Source organism: Myodes glareolus, chromosome 18 (genome assembly GCF_982192425.1).
Source record: "Myodes glareolus chromosome 18, mMyoGla1.1, whole genome shotgun sequence".
Lineage (NCBI taxonomy): Eukaryota > Metazoa > Chordata > Mammalia > Rodentia > Cricetidae > Myodes > Myodes glareolus.
In genome coordinates, this window is record NC_142043.1 from 9,635,882 (window position 1) to 9,646,925 (window position 11,044).

General features: G+C 48.9%; 1 protein-coding gene across 1 annotated transcript; it reads right to left on the bottom strand.

Annotated features, from left to right (window-relative positions):
• Positions 1-1,520: 1,520 nt before the first annotated feature.
• Positions 1,521-10,637, bottom strand: LOC125407685 (trem-like transcript 4 protein). Its single transcript, XM_048445434.3, has 7 exons — positions 10,505-10,637; positions 10,008-10,155; positions 9,465-9,809; positions 8,708-8,758; positions 7,607-7,664; positions 3,824-3,956; positions 1,521-2,771 (listed from the first exon to the last, which is right to left on the bottom strand). The coding sequence occupies exons 2-7, from the start codon at positions 10,066-10,068 to the stop codon at positions 2,631-2,633; spliced, it is 789 nt and encodes a 262-aa protein (XP_048301391.3). The 5' UTR covers positions 10,069-10,155; positions 10,505-10,637; the 3' UTR covers positions 1,521-2,630.
• Positions 10,638-11,044: the final 407 nt, after the last annotated feature.

Consider the following 11,044-nt stretch of genomic DNA (forward strand, 5'->3'; position numbering starts at 1 on the left):
TGGCTACCCAGAGGTTATCTAATCTGTAGGCTGGCTCTGCCCTGCGTGAGAGGTGTGAGAGGTGCGAGAGGTGCAAGAGGGTGAGAAAGTTGTTCAAAGGTCCTGAATAAAACCGCAGTGAGAAGAGTCCGGTGTTGTGTCTTCCTTGCTGGCGAGGCAGACACAACAATAGAGATCTTCCATTAGGGCTCGGCAGTCACTTCCTGTCTTGTTCTCAGCCCTTTGACCAGTCATGAATCTCAGCATTAACTACTGTCCACAGCAAAACGTTGTTCCTCTGACCATGGCTAAGGACAGCACCAATCTATTCACATAAACATATGAAGGCAGTTTGACAACACAATCATTTAGCAGAAACCACCTGAGTTTCCTCCTACTGTTGGGGCCCCTGCACGTGTCACGGCTGGCAGTAAAGTGTCCCCGTGAACAAGAAAGAAAGAAAACTTGGTTCATCCTAACTTAGCTGGGCATGATCAAACTTCGGGGGTTTGATACCACCGTCAGCATATTTAGACACAGTACAACCTGGAAAAAAAATTTCCTGGTATAATACAGTCACCTGTGCATAAGGAGGCATAATTACATCGAGAGCCAACTCAGGGTACATGTTATTGCTTTCAAGAACATGGGTTCTTGGATAGGCTACTTGTATTAGCTTAAGCACCTAGGGGAGGATATGAAGTGTCCTCAGACGTACTGATAACATAGAGGGCATTTGGGCTATTAGCCACCTGTGGCCCTAGCTGTGGGAGTTTGGGACAGCCTGGCCCTACAGATAACACAGATCTGGATGGAAAAACAGGCCATACATCCTTCTTTGGAAAAACAATCCTGCATGCTTACCATTCCTGTTTTCCCTGATGACCTGTGGGCACAAGGACCTTCGTGCTCCCAAAATCCCTTCATTTTCTTCTTGGAAGACCAGTCCATAAATGGTGCTGCCTACTTCCTGTAGATGGACAGGAGGTGTAATATCCAGTTGTCTAGTAGTGGTTCAGAAAACAAAGCTAGGGGCACCAGCAGCTTAGATTCTGAAATCCTACGAACTCCTCTGGGTATAAATTCTGAAGGAGAGTTTGCTGGGGTGCTCACCACAGGACTGTTTGCCATGCAAAGATGAGACAGCAAAGCAGCAATGCATCTTGGGCTCCAGGGCTCTCCCCTGGCGGGGAGCATGCTTGCAATGGAGCATGTGTCCGCACTGGGAAGCAGTGACTGGGTATCTGGACAGGAGAACCGTGTGGGAAAAGTACATCATGCTATTTTATAGAAGTTAAAAATGGAGACACAGGGCCTGGAGAGACGACTCAGTGGTCAAGAGAACACACTGATCTTACAGAGGGCTGGAGTCCAGTTCCCAGTGCCCACTCCCAGCATCTCACAACTGCCTGTGACTCCAGCTCCCGGGGATCTGATGCCCTTTTCTGGTCTCTACAAACAAAGCAGTCATGTGTGCATGTGTACACACGCGTGCACCTACACACAGACACACTCAAAAAGAAATACAGTCACACAAAAAATGACTCCTTTTGTAAGACTTCAGACAAGGTCAGGATTACACATCAGACACACGAGAGTAATGGCCTCAGTTTGAAGACACTGAGTGGAAAGAAAGGGCGAGGCTAAGCAGAATGAACTCAGTGAAAGGGTGTGCCCAGATAGATGGCAGCCGTGTGGTATCAGCTGAAATATCTGTGAAGAAACTTCTGTATTTTATTTTCCCACACATCAAAAAGAGAGAAAGAGAGAATAAAATGTGCAGTCTTCGTGGTGGCCTTGTCGTGGTTGCTGCCAGCAGTGGATGTCCATGCTCGATGTCCAGTGTCCAGGCTGTACTGGACGTCACCTGTGCCGAACATCACTCTGGCTTCTTCTTGGTTTATGGATGTGACATTGTTTTTGTTCCCTAAAGGGTTCCCCTATCTACCCATACCTCCCACAAGTTTGTACAGCCAGAATTTCTATGTGAAGGTGAAATTGCCTCACTCGATAAACCAACACAACACTGCTCCCTGGTGGTCAGAGCCTATGTGCTCTGGATGAGCGGTCGGCAGTTTTTCGTCCTGTTAAAAACTACTTTTTCCTTTAACTTCTTGGCTTCCTCTGTTTGTAGTCTGCAAATCACAACCTTTCTTGATTCTCCCATTGTATTGTTTAAGTAAGTCATTTTTCTCTAATTTTAAACGAATCTAGAGCAAGAGGAGAGGAAGTCCAGGGGAAATGGCATCACCGAGTTCGGCTCAGGTGCAATCTGAGTCCAAACTTAAGCACAAGTGGACACACACAGGGCTTGTGAGCAACTCACTCCGGAAACAGAGCCCATGGGGCATGTGAGTCCAAGGAGGCAGGAGAGAGACCAAGAGAGCTCTGGGAGAAAAAGCACCAGTGTAGGATTCTGGGGAGATACTGGGGAGCAGGGTGTTGGGGTACTGAGGGTTTGACACCCAGTGCAGATTAACTTGGGTCAGCTTGGGGGAGATGTGTGCTGGGGTGTGTGTGAATCTTCAGGTGCTGGACACCAAAGTGACAGTCATTGCTGGTGATTTTAGGTGGGGATCTGGCAGGTGTCTCCCTGGGCTTGCCTAATGGCTTCAGTAGGGTTGTAGTACGCAGCGGTTGGGCAGCTCTGGTCACTGGGTAGGGTTAGGAGAATAAGCATTCTTCTCATACCCTGAGATGTGGCTCCGTGTGCCCAAGGACTCTGAGATGTCAGGAAGGCTGGCATATTCTGCAACTTCCATCATCACGGTCTCTGCCACATATTCACGCCCCTGAGGAAGAAAGGGGAGGGGAAATTTGCAAAGCAAAGCCCTCCTATTCTGCCTTCTCCTGGCCCAGGACTGCTATCTGGCAGCTTCTCCCTTCCTCCTCCCTCCCTAGTCCTTCCTCCAGGCATCTTCTACTTTTTTATGGTCCCAAAGAAAGACTTCCCACCAGGGCCCTGGACCTCTCTCTTCGTGGGAGGATATTGTCTGAGGGGTAGGCAGAAAGTAAAAGAACTAACACTTCCATCCACCTGCCCAGGTATATACCCTGGGACGGTCGTGACCCCAGCTCTATGGCCCCTGTGACGTACAATACACTGGTATGTATGTATGATGTATGTGCATGTGTGTGCACATGTATATGTGTGTGTGTGTGTGTGTGTGCTGCGTGTCTGTATGTGTGTGTGTGCATGTATATGTGTGGTGTTTGAGCTCACTGAGGAGCTGCCTATGGACATGAGACTCTATCCTGCCCCATTCTGAATGAAGCAAATTTGTTTCAAAGTGTCCTCCAAGGCTTCTTGTTTGGGTACCAGTGGCCTGGCCCTCTTAACCTTGTAGCAGGGAGAGAAGGGAATAGCAAAAGCAGGCCAGGAGTGAAAACATCGTGCTCCTGGGGACAGCCAAAGGTAACATCTGCAGAAGTTACTATTGTTAGATGGAAGTGCCGGGGCAGAGAAGCCATGGGAAGGTGATCTGGGGAGAGAAAGCTGGCTGTCTCAACTTCCCCAGTTGGATTTTGTGGGGGGGGTGAGCCCCCCATTTGATGGTATCTGTTTTCTATTTGTTTTTGGAAGCCCCACCTGAGGGTTCAGACACTGCTCTGCTGGGGACTCTTGGAAATTTCAGCTGCTGCCTCCATGGGCTCCCTCAGTTTGGCGGGTGTTCTAAGTGCCGGCATTCGCGATGGTTTGCTCTCCCTACTACTAACAGATATTTCACCTTTTACTTTGGCTTGCTGTGTACTTAATACACACTCACTCGGAACTGAAGCTCCAGTTGTCCTCGATGGCTCACTGAATCCTACAGAGCACGCTCACCCCAAGTCAGCCACTCACCCGGCAGCTCCTCCAGGAAAGGACCGCGCAGAGAACTGACAGCATCAGGCCCTTGAGCAGGAGGAGTCCACACTGCGCGAAGACCAGCAGCCTTGGGGAGACCCCGCCAGGAGAGGAAGGAGAACTCTGGTTTCTGGAGGCAGGGAGCAGAAAGAGGAGCCTGTGTTGAGACTCCTTCTGAGCGGCTCCCAGCTGGAGTTTACGTGCAGAAGGACCCAGACTGAGCTCTGGAGGGACAATGGACTTGAGTGGGAATGAGAGCCATGGGGTCTCTGAGCCTGAGAAGAAACCCACTTATAAGAAACCCAGTTGGGGGGCTGGAGAGATGGTTCAGAGGTTAAGAGCACTGGCTGCTCTTCCAGAGGGCCAGAGTTCAATTCCCAGCAACCACATGGTGACTTACAAAATGAGGTCTGGTGCTCTCTTCTGGCCTGAAGGCATGCAAACATGCAGAATACTGTACACATAATAAAAAATAATATTTTTTTTAAAAGAAACCCATTTAGAAGGGTAACAAAACTGGCTGGGAATCTGAACAGCTGGGAGAAGGGACCTCCTCACTGGCTCCACTGGAAAACCATCAAGCTGGCCCAGAAGCCGGGGCTGCAGCAGCCACAGAGACAGACGGGTCTGCTGAGAGGAGGTGACCAGCGCTCAGCAGGCTAGAGAGGCGGTCACAGAGAGCCACTTATGAAGGGGCCCTGGGTTGTCACCTTGTCCACTCCTTAGTGACTCAGGTCCAGAGCTGTACGGTCTCTGGAGCTCAGCTCTGGGGTTGTGAAATTTTGGCTGCTCTTTAAGAGGTTCTGAAACCCAGGAGGCTCCGACTTCTCACAGGTGGGAGGGGTCTGTGCCACCACCAGCTGTGCTCAGGGTTCAGGATCCTGTCCTAGTCCCAGCTGGAAGTACTTCTGGGTGCTCCGCTGCTTTGGTCTTTGTCAAGGTGTGATGTGACCCTTGGTAATTTTAACTCCTTGGCTGGTGTGAACATGTACGTATGTATGTATGTATGTATGTATGTATGTATGTATGTATGCCGTTCAGATTTTTCTCGTTCACAGATTATCTTTCTTGTCGCCTGCCATTTCCCACTGCGGTTGCCATCTTTTCTTCGCAAACCATAAATTGCATGGCCATGTTTGTTTTCAGCTTCTTAAAATTAGGTTTGCTCAGTCTGCTGTCTGCTTGCGAATGACTCCCATAGTGGTGTTTGTTGAGTAGACTCCCTTCCTCCCCGCCCTCTGAGCAGCTGGGGAGATGGCTCACAGGTTAAGAGCACTGGCTACTCTTCCACAGGCCCTGAATTCAATTCCCAGAAACCCCATGGTGGCTCACAGCCATCTATAACGAGATCTGGTGCCCTCCTCTGGTGCATAGGCAGAGCACTATATACATAATAAATAGATAAAATCTTTAAAAAAAATTTGCCCTCCTTAAACCACTTTATTTACCTTAATCCACTTTATTTAATTCCCCCATGATGTGTGATTTTAAAGTTTTCTGGAAAAAATAAAAAATAAAAAAAAGCAAAAAATCTCCACCTTACCCAGATAGTTATCTGCCTTTCATTTATTTATTTATTTTGGTTTTTTGAGATGGGGGCTCTCTATTAAGTAGCCCTAGCTGTCCTGGAACTCTCTATGTAGACCGCTGGCTTCAAACTCATAGAGATCCACCTGCCTTTGGGTCCTAAGTGCTGGGATTAAAGAAGTGTGCCACCATGCCTGGTCTCATCTGCCTTTTAAAAAAGTAACTTAAATTTATTTTTCCTAGGTATACGATTTGAATCAATCTGGGATTCAGGCTGTGTATAGCAATGGAAGAACCAGTTGGGGTTCACTCTTCAGTTCTGTACCTAGTCTTCCAAATAGCAGGACCTTGCCTCCAACTGTTTGAGGGTATCACCTTATACTACAGTCTGTCCCTGCATGTACACAGATCTGCTTGCATGCCTCCAGTCTTGTCCCCTGTTCCTTCCTTTTGTATTTAATAATAGGATTTTATGTAGCTCAGGCTGGCCTCAAACTCTCTGTGTAGATCAGCATGACCTGTAACTCCTGATCCCCTGCCTCCACCTCCCAAATATGGGGATTACAGGCATGTGTGGTCGCGACAGGCTCGCTTCATTCTCCCTGTGCCTGTACCGCACTCTTCTCAGGGGTAACCCCTTTTAATTTGTTTTTATCTTACATTTGGTACGAGCATTTTGCCTGCACATATGTATGTACCAGGTGCCTGCCCACAGAGACCAGAAGAAGGTGTCAGATCTCAGAAATTGGAGTTACAGGCAGTTGTAAGCCTGTTGTGGGTGCTGGGAATTGAACACAGGCATTATCTTTATTGATCTTGTATCTGACAACCTTGCCTATGTCTTTGAGAGACTCAACAGTTACTTGATTCTGGGGATTTTCTTGTTTTGAGTTCTATTGTTGTTTGTTTGTTGGATTTGGAGAAGTAGGTTGGGTTTTTTTCTGTTTCAGTTCGTTGCTGTTTTTAGAGCTTGCTGTTTGTGTAGCTCCAGTCTTAGAAGTTGTTCTCTAGACCAGCCTGGTTTTGAACTCACAGAGATTCACGTGCCTCTACCTCCCTGATGCTGTTTATGTATTTTATCTTGGCGATGACCGCAGTATTCTACACTTTTCAAAGGAACATTAATAGATTTTCCTGGTTTTCATTTTTAAAAATCCATTTAAGCCCAGTGGTGGTGGTGCACACCTTTAATCCCAGCACTTGGAGCGGGGGGGGGGGGGGGGGGGGGAGGGGGGGGAGGGGCAGAGACGGGTAGGCTTTTTAGTTCAAGGCCAGACTGATCTACAGAGTAAATGCCAGGACAGTCAGTACTATACAAAAAAACCTTGTCTCAAAAAACAAAAACTTCATTTACTCTATAGCAGTCTCACTGTCTTTCCTTACTCATAGGGTCTGATAGCTTCAGCTATTTTGTTACATTCTATATGGAATCTCATTCTTGTTCTTTTGTAGCTAACCTGTAAGTTTCCAGAATATTCTGTCTTGACACTCTCAAGTGATGGATGAAGCCTACGGGGTCGGTCTGCTTGTCTGTGGCCTTACATGTTGTGGAAATGGTTCCTAGTTCCCTGCTTGACAATGCCTTTAGACGGGTGTGTGATGTGTTGTGGTGAGGGTGCGTGCATGCATGCATGAGACAAGGGGGAGGGATGGAGGAAGGGAGGGAGCTGGCTACGGTTCAAAGTCCAGCATCTTTATCTACTTTTTGAGACATGCTCTCTTTCTTTGCCCAGAGCTCACTGGTTGATGAGACCAGCTGGCCATCGAGCCCTGAGGTCTGCCTGTCTCTGCCTCCCAGCACTGTGATTCCAGGCACATGCTGCCATCCCCAGCTTTTATGTGGATGCCTGGGACCCAAACCCGGGTACTTATGCTCACATAGCAGATACTTTCTTTAATCATTGAGCCATCTCCCTAGCTCTATGTGAGCCTGTAACCCGAGACCCTTCCTTTTCCTCCAATTCTGCAAAATGTATATATCTACTCTTTCTTCAGCTATGTCTGTCTTTCCATCCTTCCTTAGGGATTCCAATTCATTTGGATCTCTGTCTTTTCTATGGCTCCTCCAATGCTTGGGACCTGTGGCCCAACCCCCATCCTTCTTTCTCCACCTCCGTGTCTGGACCAAGGAGGTCCTCTGCAGATCTTGGCGTCTAGCCATCCTTAGAATGATCCCACGGTCCCTGGTTCCTGGACTGCATGAGCTCCCTAAGCATCCTTCCAGGACCCTCCCTGTGAAGACACCTGACTCACCTGTGCTGAGAGCCATCGGTGAAAGAGCCAGTGGTTTCCTCTGGGGAAGTGGTCAGAACTAAGAAGGACACAAAGATGGTGGTTGCTCAGATGACCAGGACCAAGTTTAAGATTGGGACCCAAGAACCATGAGAGGAAGTAGAGAAGGGTTTTAGATGGAACCCCATCTCAAAGTCAGGGATACCTGAACCTAAAATCTTCAGCTTAAACTTGAATTTTTTACGTACATAAGGACATCAGTGCTAAATGTTGGCCTCCCCTAACCTCACCCCCCACCCCAAATCAATACTCTTTAGCCCAGCTCCCTGTCATTCATCGCTCTTCTTTCAGCCTCTGATGTCCACCCATCAATTCCCAATGTCTATTTAAACCAGCATTTTGTTGGTGTTGTTTGATAGTTTTTGAGACAAGGTCTCACTATGTACCTCTGAGTTGCCTGGAATTCTCTGTCTAGACCAGGCTGGCCTCAGACTCACTGAGACCCGCCTGCCTCTGCCTCCCGAGTGCTGGGGTCAAAGGGCACGCGCCACCATGCACAGCTAGAATTTTTTTAACGTCAAATTTCCATGTAGCCCAGGCTGACCTCGACCTTACCGCATAGCTCAAAATAGTGAACTTGAGATCCACCCACCTCCACCACCCAAGAGCTGGGACCAGAGGCTGTTAGGACACAAGACTTCCAGGCTGTCTTCATGATTGTACTAATTTACATTCCCACTAACCACAGGGTTCCCTTTCTCCACGTCTTCCCTGTGCCTCTTAACCTCTTGTCTTTTGGGGAAGAGTAATTCTTACTAGAGGGAGATGATCTCACTGTGGCTTTCATTCATATGTCCCTAGCAGTTTAGTGATGTTGTGTTGTGGTTTGGTTTGGTTTTTAAACCCGCTCAGATTGGACCTGGGATCTTTATGCATACATTAAATCTGGCCTCCCAGTGGGAAGTGGGCGGCGCTGGACCAGACAGCACACTTCATCTCTCTGTATCTGAAACCCTGAATGGAGCTTCCTCATTGCCAGTCCCTAGGGGATCCACCCAAGGGGAAGGCCCCACTGAGTCTCAGGCTCCCCGTGTTCCTGGCCTTTCCTCCTCATAAACATACCTGTCCTTGTTTGGAGCCTGACGCTGGTCGGTGGAGGAAGAGTGGACACGGCTGTAAAAGAAAAAGAGATGATGACTATGTGGGGTCCTGAAGGGTGAATCCAATCCGACCCCAAAGAGTGACAGGATATAGGGGAGATCAGAGCAGGTCCTTGGGGGTCCCTTGGGCCAGCAGTGATCTGTACCTTAGGGTCTGCACGGATTGCCTGTGTGAGAAAGAGAATCAAAGGGCTGGAAAGACGGCTCGGTCATTGACAACACAGATTGTTCTGCAGAGACTGAGCTTGGTTCCCAGTACCCACACTGGGTGTTCACAGTCACTTGTGAGTCTAGCCTCAAAGGGATCCTACACTCTGGCCTCATGGGCACTGGCACACATGTGGGTTGTGCTCATGGGCGCATATAATTGAAAATAAAAACATTCCAACTTTTTTTTTGTCTCTGGTTGTCCAGGAACTCACTCTGTAGACCAGGCTGGCCTTTAACTCACAGAGATTCACCTGCCTCTGCCTCTCAAATATTGGGATTAAAGTTGCACCATGCAAGGCTAAAATAAAAAAGAGTCAGGAGAGACTGCAGGTCCCTGTTCTGTGAAACTCAGACATTCCTTCTCAGTGCCAGAGCCAGGAAGCTGTCTGAGGGGCCAGGGCATCCCGTGCCCCTCAATCAGAGCAGATGATAGGGTTGGAGCTGACAGAGACAAGGGAGAAGCGATACACATTTTCACTTGGTCCCTAGGAGAAGGACCTCCCCCTCACCTGGAGACACCACCAGGCTGATGTTGCGGAGAACTTTGATTGTATTGTGTGAAACATCAAATAGTCCGCACCAGTAGATTGCTGAGTCCTTCTCCGTGAGCTGAGTGATGGTGATGCTGAAGAAGTCGACTTCAGGATCGTCCCAGATTGTATGCTGTGATTCTGTGACGGCCCTCCGAGGCTGGGAGGTTGTGACCACTCTGTTACATTTATTTGAAGATGTCTGACGACACCATGATTTCGGCACGTAAGGCCCCGCCTCAGGCTTGTACGAGCACTGCACGTACAGGTTCTGTCCTACCTCTTTGTGAAGCTCCTCAGAAACAACTGTCGACCCCCAGACACCTGGACAACAAACCGTCAGGTCAGAGCCCCAGCTGGATACTTTGCTTGCAGGGCTAGGAGAGCTGAGACGAGGTGACTTCTTGCACCAACTCAGAAGGTGGCTCTGAAGTCATGCCCAGTCACAGGGTCAGCCGGATCCTGCCTGACCCTTGTCCTCTAGACCCACTCCTCAACCCCTTGAGCCCCGAACCATCTCACCTGAGGTCAGGCACAGCAGCAGCACAGGGGCCAATAGCAGTTGTGAGCCCCTCCAAGCCATGTCCCACCGATTCTGTCAGCGGAGGAGCAGAGGAGAAGGGAAGCTTTGGACTGGGTAGGAGTCTCCACACTTCTCAGAATCTGTGCGCTGTAAAGACCCAAGGAAGGACCAGGGCTTTGATTGGGGAAGTGGTTGGCCTGGGTAGGCGGGTCCTGGGGGCCCACGAGAACAGCAGCCAGGCCTGGACTGTGGAGCCCCAGCTACAGGGTCCATCTCTAGCCCTCATGCCTCAGCCCTGCCCCCAGTCCTTGCCTTCCTTTTGTTCATTGTATCCCCATCTCCGTCCCTCTACAGCATCTACCAATCACACTCCTTCATTATCACTGCAAAAAAATAAAAATAACTATGTGAAGTAAGAGTCCCCTTCCTCTTTTCTTTTTCCCAGAGAAAGGTCAAAGTCCCCTAGAGGCGTGTCCAGAGTCCTGGGCATGCTCACCCCAAGATAAGTCAGGAGCCTCACTCCCAGGCAACAATGAGTTTTTATCCTGGAAGATTTGTGGGCCACCGGCTTCCAATGCCAGGCTGTAAGGATGGTCCCCTAGAGAAGGTGAGGGGCACCACTAGGAGTGCTGAGGAAGAGTTATCAGAAGGGAAGTCTGGAGGGATCGACCTTCTCCTTTGGGGTGAGAAAGGAAGTGGGAGAATTCATGACCATGGCAACTGGCGTTTGCTGCAGGGATGTGCGGGTGAGCAAGGAAAATGGAAAACCTGCAGTATTCCACACACAAAAGTGTGCAGAAGAAATGGTGACCTGCGCTGGAACGACCTAGCAATAATGATACTAGACTTTATATAAAATACCCACATGTCCAGGCTAATGTAGGAAGATGGTGGAGTAAATAAACCCCAGCTGAGAGCACAACCTCCCATGTGCAAGGATTCCACGATGGGGGGCTGAAGGCCGGTGTGCCCCCAAAGTCATGTGATGAAACTTTTTTCTTTTTTCCTTTTCGTTTATTACTTTAAAAAATATCAA

Excerpts from the sequence above, each read along its gene's own strand:
- LOC125407685 (XM_048445434.3), bottom strand. The coding sequence starts at position 10,068 with ATGGCTTGGAGGGGCTCACAACTGCTATTGGCCCCTGTGCTGCTGCTG. Across the intron at positions 3,957-7,606 it reads ACCGATGGCTCTCAGCACAG|AAACCAGAGTTCTCCTTCCT; the intron begins GTGAGTCAGGTG and ends CCCTGCCTCCAG. Across the intron at positions 2,772-3,823 it reads TTTCCTGGAGGAGCTGCCGG|GGGCGTGAATATGTGGCAGA; the intron begins GTGAGTGGCTGA and ends TTTCTTCCTCAG.